Here is a 17,490-nt window from a genome sequence, read left to right as displayed (position 1 = left end):
ACTACCTGAACAATATGCAGAGCTACTACTTGGAGAAAAGAGAGAACAGCACAGGGTAGTCTAGGCCCTAAACACCCGAAAAGTACCTGGTTTTACTGCAGGATGAGTCATGCACCCAGCTGGGCCTGATTAAAGACCAAGTTTAAAGAAAGAAAAGGTGAGCCTCTGCAGTTTACAGACTCCCCGGTGGATTGGAGATGCCCTGAAAACATGTAAGTAGCACATGGAATAGCAAGAGAAGACGACAGCGGAATTATGAGAACCTGTTTTACAGACTAATTGGGATTCGAGAACTAAAATCCCTTAATCTGGAACACGAAGTAGTCAATAAATAATCCTTTCCCAGTGCAGCAGGCTACAACAATCTTTCTCACCTGTCAATTAAAGGACTTTTCCACACAACACAATACGACCCTCCCCACCACCGCCCAGAAACTCTTTGCAAACTGGATATCACCAATGTGATCACCTATGTCACTGGATAATCCTAGATAACTATATGGAATACAAGTTAACACTTGTAATGATAGGTCTGCCTGCTATTGATCAATAATGGCACATTTAGGGAGGGTGTTTAGTTGTCACTTACTTTTAAATTACTTTGTTTTACAGTGTTTTGAAAACAGCAATGCCTCTTGGAGGCCTGGCAGATACAACAGTTTAAAAACCAAGTGAGAGTCAGATCTCAGATGTGTCTGGGACTCAAATGGCAGAGACCACGAAGGAAATAAAATTCCCTGCTCTGTTTTTCTCTCAGCTGGCCCTGTAATTGTGGAAAGATGGGATGTTACTACATCTCCTCAGATTCCCCCAAAAATCTACTAGATGACATTATCTTGGCTAGAGGAAGCACTGTGAATAACAGTCAAATGCCCAGGACAAGAAAAAGATTTTGCTGCACCCTGGAAAAATGCCAACATGAAAACAAATTAAGAAAACCAGATCTACTGATGTTCAGAGACTAAGTGCAGGGATCCAGCTATGGGAAAGAATAATGGCAAAAGGAGTTTGATGAAGGTCTCTGCATTACAGAGGTGTCTGGTAGTGACTTTATAATTAAGGTTGTGTTCCAAAATGGGCTTAAAATAGGGCATAAATTCCTGTTGTTCTCAGAGAGTAGTTGGTTTATCAGCAAGATATTTCACAAAGTTTCCATGCCCTTTGGATTTTCTGTGTAGTTTGATTTCTCTGAACACATTTATAATGGGAAGCCTCTGAATTTGAGCTCTGTCTGGTTTTTCCACCTTGGCAGTGACCTTTCATAGATGGACCATCAATCTTAAAAATATTGTTTATTCATTTAAAAGGCGAGAGGTGGCTGCTGACTTGATCTCCTGTAACAGATAAAGCTGTTTTAAACTATTTATTTAGATTTACATGAATTTTTAAGCAGCTATTCATGCTACCACTGAAAGTTTATGCATTATGCACACACACACACACACACCCCCTAATTGGAGGAGCTGTGGGGGTGGTACAGAAACCTGGCTGACGGGTGCCAGAAGCACACAAATCTCTGCATAAAATATTCTCTATTAGCAACTGTACTTTTGCCCCCTTCATGTTCACTCCCTACCACCCACTCCACACTCATCCAACCCATTCCCCCAAGTAAGTATAAAAACCTAAACACACTGTAGTGAAGCAGTTAGTGTTGCTGCACACAAAGTATTCCTGACATACCCACAAAAGCAAGAAAATGAAAAGTTAAGCCACTTACTACCACATACCCTGCTCTTCTTCACCTACATTACCACAACTCCTTACCATTACCACAGACCATGTTGCTGCAACCTTAACTCTGCTCCCATCTTAACCATCTGTCTGCACACCTATCTTCACCAAACTCCCAACACAACAAACTACTACACCAAACACCCATAAAAAGTGGGGGAAACAATCCGGTAAAGGAACATGTGCAGAAAAGCAAAAAGAAGGCAGAGCTAAGTTTTTGGCATGTGGTGTCCAGTAGCTGTGGGAATGATAAGGTTGAGGGTGGGATATAGAGTATGTGCTGATACGTGACTTAACTGCTCATTTCCTTGTTTTTACAAATTTGTCAGGTATGTGCTATGGGCAACAACTCCTCAACTGCTTCACAAAGATTTGTATATTATTTTTAATTTTTGTACCACAGCAGCACCTGGGGTCTACAACCAAGATCAGGCCTCACTATAAACCCTACATAACACTGAAAGACAGGTGACACATTGAGTAACTTACAGTCTAGATTAAAGCTTGGCTTAACAGTGAAATCCCTGCTGCTCTTAAACACAAAAAAGCAGCTTACAAGAAGTGGAAGATTGGACAAATGACCAGGGATGAGTATAAAAATATTGCTCGGGCTTGCAGGAGTGAAATCAGGAGGGCCAAACCACACTTGGAGTTGCAGCTAGCAAGAGATGTTAAGAGTAACAAGAAGGGTTTCTTCAGGTATGTTGGCAACAAGAAGAAAGTCAAGGAAAGTGTGGGCCCCTTACTGAATGAGGGAGGCAACCCAGTGACAGAGGATGTGGAAAAAGCTAATGTACTCAATGCTTTTTTTGCCTCTGTCTTCACTAACAAGGTCAGCTCCCAGACTACTGCACTGGGCAGCATAGCATGGGGAGGAGGTGACCAGCCCTCTGTGGAGAAAGAAGTGGTTCGGGACTATTTAGAAAAGCTGGACGTGCACAAGTCCATGGGGCTGGATGCGTTGCATCCGAGAGTGCTAAAGGAGTTGGCGGATGTGATTGCAGAGCCATTGGCCATTATCTTTGAAAACTCATGGCGATCGGGGGAAGTCCCGGACGACTGGAAAAAGGCTAATGTAGTGCCCATCTTTAAAAAAGGGAAGAAGGAGGATCCTGGGAAGCACAGGCCAGTCAGCCTCACCTCAGTCCCTGGAAAAATCATGGAGCAGGTCCTCAAGGAATCAATTCTGAAGCACTTAGAGGAGAGGAAAGTGATCAGGAACAGTCAGCATGGATTCACCAAGGGCAAGTCATGCCTGACTAATCTAATTGCCTTCTATGACGAGATAACTGGCTCTGTGGATGAAGGGAAAGCAGTGGACGTGTTGTTCCTTGGCTTTAGCAAAGCTTTTGACACGGTCTCCCACAGTATTCTTGCCAGCAAGTTAAAGAAGTATGGGCTGGATGAATGGACTATAAGGTGGATAGAAAGTCGGCTAGATTGTCGGGCTTAACAGGTAGTGATCAATGCCTCCATGTCTAGTTGGCAGCCGGTATCAAGTGGAATGCCCCAGGGGTCGGTCCTGGGGCCGGTTTTGTTCAATATCTTCATAAATGATCTGGAGGATGGTGTGGATTGCACCCTCAGCAAGTTTGCAGATGACACTAAACTGGGAGGAGAGGTAGATACCCTGGAGGGTAAGGATAGGATACAGAGGGACCTAGACAAATTGGAGGATTGGGCCAAAAGAAACCTGATGAGGTTCAACAAGGACAAGTGCAGAGTCCTGCACTTATGACGGAAGAATCCAATGCACCGCTACAGACTAGGGACCGAATGGCTCGGCAGCAGTTCTGCAAAAAAGGACCTAGGAGTGACAGTAGACGAGAAGCTGGATACGAGTCAACAGTGTGCCCTTGTTGCCAGGAAGGCCAATGGCATTTTGGGGTGTATAAGTAGGGGCATTGCCAGCAGATCGAGGGATGTGATCGTTCCCCTCTATTCGACATTGGTGAGGCCTCATCTGGAGTACTGTGTCCAGTTTTGGGCCCCACACTACAAGAAGGACGTGGATAAATTGGAGAGAGTCCAGCGAAGGGCAACAAAAATGATTAGGAGTCTGGAACACATGACTTATGAGGAGAGGCTGAGGGAACTGGGATTGTTTAGTCTGCAGAAGAGAAGAATGGGGGGGATATGATAGCTGCTTTCAACTACCTGAGAGGTGGTTCCAGAGAGGATGGTTCTAGACTATTCTCAGTGGTAGAAGAGGACAGGACAAGGAGTAATGGTCTCAAGTTGCAGTGGGGGAGGTTTAGGTTGGATATTAGGAAAAACTTTTTCACTAAGAGGGTGGTGAAACACTGGAATGCGTTACCTAGGGAGGTGGTAGAATCTCCTTCCTTGGAAGTTTTTAAGGTCAGGCTTGACAAAGCCTTGGCTGGGATGATTTGATTGGGGATTGGTCCTGCTTTGAGCAGGGGGTTGGACTAGATGACTTCCTGAGGTCCCTTCCAACCCTGATATTCTATGATTCTATGAAAGCAGTGGGGTAGCAGAAAGAGGAAGGTGAGGAGACAAAGATAATAGAAAAATGCCAGGTTATGTAAACCAGCTATATGCACAATTCCCAACTCAATTCCCAGTACCTGTTCCCCTAAAATTAGACTTGTTTGGGGATATAACAATCAGCCCCCTAATTTAAGTGGAAGGGAGCTAGCTGGAGGCAAGAAATTTCAGTGAAGGGTCTTCAGTTCAAACTCCTTTGCTCTCCCCACCACTTGGTCCAACAGAGATATTCATATCTGAATTCAGAACAAGATGTAGGAAATCAATGTTTTCCTGTTGATGGGATCCCCTTTTGGGGGACAGGCAGTGGCAGCAGTGAAGCCAGTCAGTGGGAACTGGGAGACAGATTTAATTTTTTATTTAGATTTCTCAGATACTCTAGGCACAATCAATATGTACAGAACCGAGTATCTGAGAAATCTAAATAAAAAAATAAATCTTAATCTCCCAGCTCCACTGACATGTTTCCCCCCTTCCCCACCCCCACAAAAGGAGGCCTCATCAAAAAGAAAACACTGATTTTCTACATCTTGCTCTCCACTCAAACCTACTCACCTTCAATAAAATCCTTATGGAAACCTCAGAGTTTTCTGGTACTGTTCACAGCTCAAGGAGATTCCAAACTAGCTGAACACCACATCCCAGAAAGGTGCTGCCCTTCCCCTGCAGCCAACCAGTGCCCCATCACAACACCACACTCAACCAGGCCAAACTCTCAGAACAGAGTAGAGCTAGCTTCACACCCTAGAGTCACACAACTTACAAGAGCCCACCTATATTTATAAATACAATTGAGTCAGGGGACCAGTACAAGATGGCTGCAGCATTGTTCAGGGTTTTAGCCTAAGGTCCAGTCTACACTACATATTGCAGCTGTGTTATAACCCGATCCTCTGAATTCAGTCATATGTATGGTGTGGATGAGTCTTAAGTGATTTTATGCTACCCTTAATTATTCAATCAGGGCTTGCTCTTCTGCAAGGTGAGAAGGTAACTGCCCCCTCAGTGTCTCTAGAAGCTGTTCTACCAGCTACAGGAAGCCCATTATAACCATATTAGTTTCCTTTTCTTTTAAGGGAAGTTTTAATGGCCAGGATGTTCCATTCTCTCAGCCACCAATTACACAGCATCACCAAGTGAATGCCAAAGACATGGAAGTTTATGGAGGAGATGGTATGATGGGATAACATGGCTTTGGGTTTAGCTGATCGCCATATTTGGGGTCAGGAAGGAATTTTCCTCCAGGGCAGATTCGAAGGCCCTGGAGGTTTTTCGCCTTCCTCTGTAGCATGGGGCACGGATCACTTGCTGGAGGATTCTCTGCTCCTTGAGGTCTTTAAACTACAATTTGAGGACTTCAATAGCACAGATATAGGTGTGAGGTTTTTTTGTGGGAGTGGTGGGTGAAATTCTGTGGCCTGCGTTGTGCAGGAGGTCAGACTAGATGATCATAATGGTCCCTTCTGACCTAAATATCTATGAATCTATGAATCTATGAAAGTTCCACGCATTAAATGGCTCTCTGCTATACGCACCAAGTTTCAAAAACTTTTTAGGGCCATAGCAGTCTGGAGCTTAGCAGCAATCCAACATGCAAGATGACTAAAAAATGGCCTGGGCAGTACCAGTGGCATTAGGGATTTCTAGACTGAAAAGTTCCCCCTTTTCAAATTAAATGCCAGTTGAGAATTGAGGCATCAAAAAAGTTATTGTCAGGAGCCTAACTGTGGTTCTGAAATCCCTACACACATTTGTGAATGGGGAAGGAGAGAGTAGTCTTACTTCTTGATGCAGTTGGTCATGAGAAGGTGGACATCCTGTCTCTCATCCAGTAGCAGCATGGCACCTAGGTACCCAATGCGCTTGTCTGTGAATTTCTGAGAGGCAATAAGTTTGAGGCACTCCAACTGCAAAAAAAAAACATAGATAAATCAGTATAAATCATATTCCTGTGCTGGGAGCAATAATAGTTTGCACTTGTATAGTATCTTCCATCCAAGTGCTTCGCAAAGTTAGTATTATCTCCATTTTAAAGATGAGGGAGAAAAGCAACCCGTGACCTGCCCAAAGTCTCAGCAAGTCAGAAGAGGAGCTACCAGACCATGCTGCCTCTCATGGCTATGAAACTCTCTCAAAGTGTACTGGAGATCCAGGGGAATGAACTAAAACAGGGTGACACAGAAGTCATCAGTAAGTGAAAGACATCATCTATCATCATTCAAGGCATACTATAGGCCTGCACAAATTAAAAACCCTTTCCAATACCAGTCTAATAGAGAAAACGCATCATGGATACAGACAGAACAAAAACTGGCAAACCCAATCTCATTATATAATTGTATATGGATTCATACCCCAAAATTCCAGCACCCATGAAATATTACCTATTAATTAAAAATACACTTATTAATTGAGCATATGTAAGGCACTTGACCAAACAAAAAGAGCAGACCTTGGTAATATTGAAAATAAAAAACAGTGCCTTCAAACAGAGGTTGAATAAGGAAGCTTTTAAATGTTGGGGCAAATGTCACTCTGATAAGTGGAAGGATTTCATTAGGATGGACAACCCCTAAAACAAACAGATGTAACTGATATATTAAAGAAAGAAAATAAAGCATAATATGAGTTTATACAGATTGCTTAACTTTATTTACAACTTCCATGGAAGAAAAGAACTAAAGCTATCAGTATTAGAAAATTGTATATACATGCTTGAAGTTTCAGCAATCAAGATTACTGCTGGAATGTATAATCTCATGACTGTGTTTTTAAAGAACAAACTGCATAAAGCTGTTATGGAATATAGACTGTAAATATGAAACAATAGCAAAAGAATGGAATAAAATAATAGAAAAGGTTGCTGAGGTAATATCTGTTATTGGGCCAACTTCTGTTGTTGAAAGAGAGACGCTTTCAAGCTACAGAAGTCCAGAACTGAAGAGCTGTATGCAGCTTGAAAGCTTCTCTCTTTCACCAACAGAAGCTGGTCCAATAAAAGATATATCTCACCCACCTTTGTCTCTCTAATATCCTGGGACCAACACAGCTACACCACCATTGCAAATGTAATCAGATAATAAGTACTGGCTCTAACACTAATCAATGAGTGCAAGTTCAGTACTATACAACATACTATAAGGTATGTTTCTCCATCTCCATAACACAAAATATATACAAAACCAACAAGGAGTCCGGTAGCACCTTAAAGACCAACAGATTTGAGCACAAGCTTTCGTGGGTAAAAACCTCACTTCTTCAGATACATCTGAAGAAGTGAGGAAGAAGTGAGGTTTTTACCCACGAAAGCTTATGCTCAAATAAATCTCTTAGTCTTTAAGGTGCCACCGGACTCCTTGTTGTTTTTGTGGATACAGACTAACACAGCTACCCCCTCATACCTGACAAAATATATATTACCCCAGATATCTATACAAAATGCAAAACAGCCAGGTCGGGAACTCTGGATAGTAAAAAAAAAATTGAAAACCATCCTGAAAGACGACAAAATATTAGAGATAGAACTCAAACAGGACTTCAAGACACGTATTGAGAAACTGCATGTTAAAAAGACTCAAACTGGGAATAAAGAAGCTAGTTCTGCTCTTGCTCTTTATACCAAAAAAGGCAAACAAATTTGTGGACCCAGATGATTCCTATTATAGCTCACTGGAAAAAACAATTAATACAATATCTTGTAGTGGAAGACAAACGTTATGAAAACAGTACAAGAGAATTTTTTTAAAAATGGATAAAAGTAAAAGTATACATTGCACACAAAAACAATATAACAGAAATACTGAAATCATGGAAATGCTTTGATATAGACATGGTAATCCTATAGTTATAGGATAGTCAAGAGGGAAATACACAGAGGACGCCTGAATTACATAACCACTACTCCTTTCTTTCTTCTGCTGACACTGTGCGCTCCCGCCCCACTGGGGAAACATTTAGCTTCCCACAATGAAAATTAATATAAAATGGTTAAATATATACATTTATCATATTAAGGCTATGCTTAAATAATTTTTTTGGAGGGGGAAGAAAATTGGTAATGATATATGGCCAATATACAACACGTTGATGAATACTGTTAATTCTGTAATAAGACATTGTAACGGGGTGCATGGCATGCCCTTGCGTATCCAGCCCCTTGGCCCTGCTCCTCACAGACTCAGGGACACTCCAAACTGGTGCAACACCCAAGCTCTTTATTTGTGTCCATTTCCCACCACCAGTGTCCTGCTATATACAAGCTATTTACAGTGGCTTGGCCTAACACAAGCCTGGTCAGCAACAGAGTAGCAGGCTCCTACCTCTCCCTGAGCCTCCTGTCCCTCCTGGTCTCTGCCCCACCTTTCACTCTCTTCCTCCAAGCCTTATAGCTCTGACCTAATGAGGCTGGCAGGTGCAGTCAGTAATTATGCAAACCTCAGATATTTACCCAGCCCCTATCCATTCCCCCTGTTGGGGCTAGAGTGGCAGGAGTTAATTGAGGCTTTGCCAGCAGCACTCTGCCACAGACATGTGCCTATACAAAACAAGACAATATAACTAATGTCTTCCCGTAAATATTAAAAAAAATTCCTCCCAAAAAAACATATCCATCACCATAACAGGTTTCAGAGTAACAGCCGTGTTAGTCTGTATTCGCAAAAAGAAAAGGAGTACTTGTGGCACCTTAGAGACTAACCAAAGTGATCACTTTACATAAGCTATTACCAGCAGGATAGTGGGGTGGGGGGAGAGAAAACTTTTTGTAGTGATAATCACCCATTTTTTCATGGTTTGTGTGTATAAAAACGTCTTCTGTACTTTCCACAGTATGCATCCGATGAAGTGAGCTGTAGCTCACGAAAGCTTATGCTCAAATAAATTGGTTAGTCTCTAAGGTGCCACAAGTACTCCTTTTCTATTATATAAACTAACTGGGAATTGAGAAGTTCATAAAATGGAACATCTCGAAGTTACAATAGGTACACTGCACTGCACTGCTTTCTCCTTGTTCTTCAAAAGCACTGGAAAGTGACAGCCATTGCAATGTGAAGGGATGTTGATTTGCTTTTCATCAATATCACTCCTTAGGTGACTTTCTCCCACCCCAAGTCGAGAAAAATGGCCTGTATAAATGGTGCTCAAAAGACCACTGTTTGTAAAATGGAGGTTCTAGTGAAATTGAAATAATAAAAACTATTTAAAATCACAACCCAATCAAGATGTGTAGCCTTAACGTGGCAATTTGGGTGATGTGCTCCACCTCCGAGGTACCCTAGAGCAGCATTTCTCAACCTTTTTGATACTAGGCACCAGCTTGCTGCCTTTCTAAACTGTGTCAGGGAGATCTCAGGGACTGGCGCCAGTCCATGGACCAGTCATTGAGAAACATTGCCCTAGAGAACATTTAAACAAATACTAATCCATATCCTAAAACAGGCTAAATTAGAGATTAACTTAGAATCATAGACTTTAAGGTCAGAAGGGACTATTATGATCGTCTAGTCTGACCTCCTGCACAATGCAGGCCACAGAATCTCACCCAACAACTCCTGTAACAAACCCCTAACTTATGTCTGAGCTACTGAAGTCCTCAAATCGTGGTTTAAAGACTTCAAGATGCAGAGAATCCTCCACCAAGTGACCCATGCCCCACGCTGCAGAGGAAGGTGAAAACCCACAAGGGCCTCTGCCAAACTTGTCTGACAATTTAGAAGAGAGATGGGTAATTCACTGAATACGAAGCTTCCAAAGGAGGTTTGATGGCTGGTACGATTCTACATCACAGCTGCAGAGGCCCCATATGTTCCAGCCAACCCACAAGCAGGAACTGGTCTTGTGGTTTCCAGACCAGGTATATAAAAACCTCACAGGAGGACCAGCAGCTCAGGCCTGGTCTACACTACCGAGTTAGGTTGACGTAAGGCCGCTTACGTCGACCTAACTGTAAGCATCTACACTAAAACGTAGTTCCCACCAATGTAAGTCACCCACTACATCAACACAACACCATCACCTCCAAGAGAGGCGTAGCACTTCGCTCGATGTAGTGGTGCTTACTTACGTCACCTGTTGTCTGTCAGCTGGATAGCTGGAGCTCTGCTGCCCGCGCCCCACAATGCCCCGCACAGTTAGATCAGTGGAAGCCCTCCTGATGAGGATGCACACAGCCAACAGAAGCAGCACCTTGTGGATGTGAAACGCCGCTTTAATTACTGTGGTGGCTGTATGTCGACTTAATTTTGTAGTGTAGACATGTCCTTAGTCTGCTCAACGTCACTCCAGGGCTTGGAACTCACTCCTGCCTGACAGTGGAAACAGAGTCCCCAAGCCTTAGCCTGCTCCAGCCCTGCTCCTAGTTCTACTCCAGCCTTGCTCTTATTCCCTCCCTGTACCTAGTCGTGCTCCAGCCCTGCTCTTGCTGCTGCCCTGCTCCAGCCTCACTCCAACTCTGCCCTGGACTCCTGATTCCAGCTCCAACCACTAGGCATGACCATCCCCAGCCCAGTTTCTGAGAATTTGAGCAGATTGACCCCTAGTCAGGCTCAGTGGCCAGGACTGATCTATGTCAGCAGGTACCCCCTACAACTGAAATGAAGTCTCCAGGCAACCCCGCCACTGATATGGCAGAACTAGTTCAAGGTCTCCAGAATCAAGTGGCCTAGCTACAACACAAAAATGCCTTCTTATGTTCGCAGGTCCCAGCAGTCTCAGGCCCCCTCGTGCCATCAGGCACAACAGCCCAAGGTCTAGGCCCAAAGATCCCACTATCGGAGAAATCTGATGGGAACCGTCAGACGTTTCGGGGGGTTGCTCAATGTCACCTGCTGTTCCTTTGGGCTCACCAGTGTACCCAAACAACCAGAGCAAGGTAGGAATCATCACCAGCCTACTGACAGGCAAAGCGCTGGATTGGGCAAGGAGACCCAATTCTCAACTACTTTTGATGAATTCGTTTGTGTCTTTTCACTCATGTTTGATGACCCACACTGCGCCCACTCCACCAAAGTTGCCCTGCAAGGCCCGCATCCTGTTGCGGCCTATGCCACCCACTTCCATCATCTGGTCTCGGACACGGCCTGGAATGAAGCAGCACAGATTTCTCATTTCTATCTAGGCCTGAACGATGAGATTAAAGACGAACTGGCCCGGGTTGATACCCCCACAGCACTGCTGCCCTACATTAAGATGTGTATCCAAATTGACGACCGTTTGAGTGATGCCAGGAAAGATGGAAGATACACACTCGGTCCCTGCCTAGTCTTGTCCCATTCCATACACACACACACACAAATTGCTGGACCCGAACCCATGCAGGTAGACCTGACAAGACGGCACCTCTCAGATCAAGAGAAGGAATATCGTCATCTGAATGACCTCTGCCTGTACTGTGGGGAACAAGGCCACTTTGTCCCCAGGTGTTCCCTCAAGTCCGGTCTCAGGGCTGGTCTGGGAAAATGGGCAGGTTCAGCCTCCTTAGAGGGAATGCAACCAGACAGAATGACAGGATTGGGTTCCCCAAACAGGATACATACAGGGGTGCTAACTGCCAAGGACAATGGCCAATCCCACCTTCAAGTGCAGCTCCAACTTTGGTTCCTGTCTACAACTGAAGTGAGCTGCACCCAGCTTGCTCTGATAGACTCTGGAGCTTCTGGCAATTTCATGGACACTGGATTTGCTAAAACTAACCACCTACCGATGCAACAGAAGCTTGCCCCCAACTTGGAGGAGACAATTGACGGCGGCAGCTTGTTGTCCTCAGACCCTGTCATCTGTGAGACTGCATCTCTCTGAACTGTAATTCAAGACCACCAGGAAACAATGCAATTTAACCTGATTGGCTCATCCCAGTTCCCAACTGTGCTTGGCATTCGCTGGCTCTCCCTTCACAATCCGAGCATTTCCTAGAGAGCATGAGAAGTCTGGTCCCTATATGAGTACCTTGAGGAAAATCTAGCAAAGAATTTTATCCATTATTCTACATCCCCTGCCAGGGTACCAATCCTTTTTGTTTAAAAAAAAAAGGCACCCTGCACCTCTGCGTAGACCAGGGGTCTCCAAACTATGGCCCACGGGCCGGATCTGGCCCGGGGCTTCCATTTGTCTGGCCCTCCAACCAACAGGGGAGAAGCAGCGAACAGCTGAGTAGGCACGTGGAGCAGGCAGGGGGAGGGGCCGCCGACAGCAGCTCACTGAGGTGAGTGCCCCCGGGAGCCAGTGTCCCCCCCAGAAGGGGAGCCAACTTAGGGGAGAGTTGCTGCTGCTGTTGCCGAGCAGGTACAATCAATTTTGCGGATAAGGAACACTAACTTTGAACCACAGCTGAATGCAATTCTGTCAGAAACGCATCAGTACCGTACGTCTCACTAATCCTAAAATAATATTTCTTTATTTTTGAATGTGTATGTGTATGATAAAAGTGTGAGTTTTTAGAAATAAAATAAAAAAGTGAAATGATTTTTAATGTATTGACAAATATTTTGTGTGATTTCACAGTACCTGCATCAATTAACTTTTATACCTGACTTAGAATTAATGCAACACTGACACAGAGTAGAGTAGTGTTGTTTTTTCAACAATTCTGCATATGTTTAATTTCTTTCACAGTTGCTACGGCCCGCGAAGCCCGTTCAAAAATCTAATATGGCCCTCGTCTCAAAGTTTGGAGACCCCTGACGTAGACTATCAAGTGCTGACCAGTATCACCATCAAAAATAAATATTCTTTCCCATTGATCAATGAACCACTGTAAAGTCAGCCTGGCTCAAATTTTCACTAAACTCTATCTACGTGGCACCTATAACCTGGTCCACATTCGAAAGGGCGACGAATGGAAAACAGCCTTTCACACCTCGTACTGACATTTTGAGTACCTTGTCAAGCCTTTTGGTCTCTCTAATGTCCCTGCCACATTCCAGCATGTGGCCATTGATATCTTCAGAGATGTTCTGAACCAGTTTATCATAATCTATCTAGACACTCTTATTTTTTTAGAGAACCGAACCTTACACGACAAGCATTTCCAGTTACTACTTGAACATCTCCAAGCAAACTGTCTGTATGGAAAACCTGAGAAAAGTTAATTTGATTACACCTCTGTGGACTTATAGGGTTATACCTAAGGCTGTCAAGCAATTAAAAAAATTAATCGCAATTAATCGTACTGTTAAACAATAACAGAATACTACTTATTTAAATATTTTTGGATGTTTTTTACATTTTCAAATATATTGATTTGAATTACAACACAGAATATAAAGTATACAGTGCTCATTTTATATTTATTTGATTACAAGTATTTGCACTGTAAAAAAACAAGAAATTGTATTTTTCACTTTGCCTAAGTACTGTAGTACAATCCCTTTATCATGAAAGCTGAACTTACAAATGTAGAATTATGTACAAAGAACTACATTCAAAAATAAAACAATGTAAAATTTTAGAGCCTGCAAGTCCACTCAGTCCTACTTGTTGTTTAGCCAATCGCTCAGACAAACAAGTTTGTTTACATTTTCAGGAGATAATGCTGCCCACTTCTTGTTTACAGTGTCACCTAAAAGTGAGAACAGGCCTTCTCATGGCACTGTTGTAGCTGACGTCGCAAGATATTTACGCGCCAGATGCGCTGAAGATTCATATGTCCCTTCATGCTTCAACCACTATTCCAGGGAACATGTATCCATGCTGATGACAGGTTCTGCTCGATAACCATCCAAAGCAGAGCGGACAGACGCATGTTCATTTTCATTATCTGAGTCAGGTGCCACCAGCAGAAGGTTGATTTTCTTTTTTGGTCGTTTGGGTTCTGTAGTTTCTGCACCGGAGTGTTGCTCTTTTAAGATTTCTGAAAGCATGCTCCACACCTCGTCCCTCTCACATTTTGGAAGGCATTTCAGGTTGTTAAACCTTGGGTCGATGGCTGTAGCTACCTTTAGAAATCTCACATTGGTACCTTCTTTGCATTTTGTGAAATCTACAGTCAAAGTGTTCTTAAAACGAACATGTGCTGGGTCATCATTCGAGACTGCTGTAACATGAAATATATGGCAGAATGCGGGTAAAACAGAGCAGGGGATATACAATCTTCCCCGAGGAGTTAAGTCACAAATTTAATTAACATTTTTTTAACAAGCATCATTAGCATGGAAGCATGTCCTCTGGAATGGTGGCCCATGCATGAAGGGGCATACAAATGTTTAGCATATCTGGCATGTAAATATCTTGCAATGCCGGCTACAAAAGTGCCATGCCAATGCCTGTTCTCACTTTCTGGTGACTTTGTAAATAAGAAGAGGGCAGCATTAGCTCCTGTAAATGTAAACAAACTTGTTTGTTTCAGAGTAACAGCCACGTTAGTCTGTATTCGCAAAAAGAAAAGGAGTACTTGTGGCACCTTAGAGACTAACCAATTTATCTGAGCATAAGCTTTCGTGAGCTACAGCTCACTTCACTTGTTTGTCTTAGGGATTAGCTGAACAAGAAGTAGCACTGAGTGGACTTTGTTTTGTTTTTGAGTGCAGTTATGTAACAAAAAACATTTACATTCGTAAGTTGCACTTTCATGACAAAGAGATTGCACTACAGTACATATATGAGGTGAACTGAAAAATACTATTTCTTTTGTTTATCATTTTTAGAGTGCAAATATTTGCAATAAAAAATATACCCTGATTTCAATTACAAAGAATACAATATATATGAAAACACAGAAAAACATCAAAAATATTTAATAAATTTCAATTGGTATTCTATTGTTTAATAGTGCGATTAAAACTGCAATTAGTCGCGATTAATTTTCTTTAGTTAATCACATAAGTTAACTGCAATTAATCGACAGCCCTAGTTATACTAACTCTTCTATGTTTCCTCTATGCTGTGCAGTCGGGTGGCCACCCAGGAGTGATTCAAGTGCCACCCGCTTTGCAGCCACATTGCTCCTGCAAAAACAACAAGGAGTACTTGTAAAAAGAAAAGGAGGACTTGTGGCACCTTAGAGACTAACCAATTTATTTGAGCATAAGCTTTCGTGAGCTACAGCTCACTTCATCGGTAGCTCACGAAAGCTTATGCTCAAATAAATTGGTTAGTCTCTGCCACAAGTACTCCTTTTCTTTTTGCGAATACAGACTAACACGGCCGTTACTCTGAAAACTGTGATCTGAACGAGCCTTCTGGGTGGTGAGTGAGTGCGTGCCTTAAAGCAACAGCCCATGGTCTCAGAGACTTCCTTCATTTCTGCGGAGCAGGGGCGGGGGGGGACAGGGCTCAGAAGCAGGAGAGCTTTCAGTTAGTGCCTTAAAGAGGCAGTGCACCCCAGCAGCCAGCACACAAAGTGTGTGTGTGTCTTTCTCACACACACACAGTCTTTCACACTCACCTCCCAACACATACTTGTGTTGTTGTTGTTACTTCTTGGTACTTCCTGCAATGCACATATATTCCTTGTAATTTTATTCTTTCAAAGTGTGTTATTTTAGGTTTTTGACTGGTCAATGCATGTCATAATTTTTATTTCTGTCTTACACTAAAATTTAATTCTTTGAGTAGTGAGTTCTAAAATGCCTAACCTCTCCTGGCTAGAATAATTATCCCTATGGTAACTTTTTAAAAATATATATTATAACTAAGTTTTTTGTTTCTACTGGTGGCACACACCCGCACATTACCTCAGTGCACATAACTAAATTTATTCCACACATGGATGGAAAAAAATTAGAAGGAACATTGCATCTCTCCCATCAGAATAAGTCTGGATGCCAAAAAGATCTCCGCAGTTTTGAGTTGGGAAATCCCCAAGAACATCTGCAATGTTCAGTGCTTCTTAGTGCTTGCCAGCTTCCCTAGATCACTCATCCAAGTTATCTCACAATTGGTATTTCCAATGACTCAGCTGTTATGGAAGAACTCTGCTTTCAGCTGGACTCCAGAAGCCCAAATGGGTTTTGATCAGCTGAAGAAAATGTTTACTTCTGCCCCCATCCTAGTACACCTGGATCCATCTAAAGCCTTTGTCATTGAAACAGATGCCTCCAGTTACACGATCGGGACTGTATTGTCTCAGCATCATGGGCCCTTGAATGACCTCCTCCATTGTTCTTTGTATTCTAGGAAGCTGACGCCCAAGGAACAAAATTATGAAATCTACGATTAGGAGTTATTAGCCATCAAGGCTGCATTTCAGGAGTCATGCCACAACCTAGAAGGTGCACGTTTTCCAGTCCAGGTGTTCACAGACCATAAAAACCTGGAACATTTCCAAAAGTCCACAACCCTCAACCAATGTCAGATATGTTGATCCCTCTTCTTCTCTAGATTTAACTTCACCCTGTCCAACCAGCCCAGTTCCCAAAAATGGCAAACCTGATGCATTATCCCACAAAGGCAAGTACCTAGATAAGGGAGATAACCCTTCCGAACCTGCCACTGTATTGAAGCCCTGCCATTTTATAAATATGCTGGACATACCAATCTTTTGGCTCTTGTGAAGTCCACACTGCCCAATGATCCGCTTGCAGTGACATGGATGTCAGTCAATTCAGATCCAAACTTCTTGGTCAAAACGAGGAACTCTGGTTGAAGGATTGCTTTTTTGTCCCCAACAGACTACCCCATCTAGCTGTACTCCAGCTAGGCTACAACTCCCCTCTGGCAAGTCACTTTGGGTACTGGAAGACAGCAAAGCTGATCTGCTACTTTTGGTGGTCAAAACTATTCTCCTCCATCAAACCTTACACAGCTTCCTGGGTGGTGTGTGGCCAGATGAAGATCCCCCATGCCAAACCTCCTGATCCTGCTTCCAACCCCATCCCAACCCTGGGCCTCTATCTTGATGGACTTTATCACCGACATCCCCACTTCTCAGGCCTGCACAGCTATACTGATAGCCACTGACCTCCTCACCAAAATGGCACACTTTGTGCCTTGTCAAAAGATCCCCACTGCTAAAGCGACGCTCACTTATTTTTTTTACCACATCTTCAAGTTCCACGGGTTACCAACTGACATTACATACAATCATTGGCCACAGTTTATCTCCCACTTTTGAAGAGAATTGTTCAAACACCTGGAAATTACCCCATGCATTTCCTCTACCTACTACCCCAACACAAATGGACAAACAGAACAGGTAAACCAAATTCTAGAACAATATCTTTGCTGCTTCATTAACTACCATCAAAATGGCCGCTTCCAGTTCCTGATGTTCGCCAAGTTCACTTACAATAATTCTGATCACAAATCAACCAGCCA

The 17,490-nt window shown here is 43.1% G+C and overlaps 1 protein-coding gene across 4 annotated transcripts in view; it reads right to left on the bottom strand.

Annotated features, from left to right (window-relative positions):
- The window catches only part of AP1G1 (adaptor related protein complex 1 subunit gamma 1), a 97,518-nt gene that overhangs the window by 51,799 nt on the left and 28,229 nt on the right, over window positions 1-17,490 (bottom strand). For all 4 annotated transcript variants that reach the window (XM_037877365.2, XM_037877368.2, XM_043526079.1 and 1 more), the window contains exon 3: window positions 6,025-6,149. In XM_037877365.2, the coding sequence (XP_037733293.1) occupies window positions 6,025-6,149 (125 nt within the window). The remainder of the gene's footprint in view (window positions 1-6,024; window positions 6,150-17,490) is intronic.

Source organism: Chelonia mydas, chromosome 12, assembly GCF_015237465.2.
Source record: "Chelonia mydas isolate rCheMyd1 chromosome 12, rCheMyd1.pri.v2, whole genome shotgun sequence".
In the NCBI taxonomy this organism is placed as follows: domain Eukaryota; kingdom Metazoa; phylum Chordata; order Testudines; family Cheloniidae; genus Chelonia; species Chelonia mydas.
Note: the sequence above shows the minus strand (reverse complement) of the source record. Positions and strands in the feature narration are given on the sequence as shown.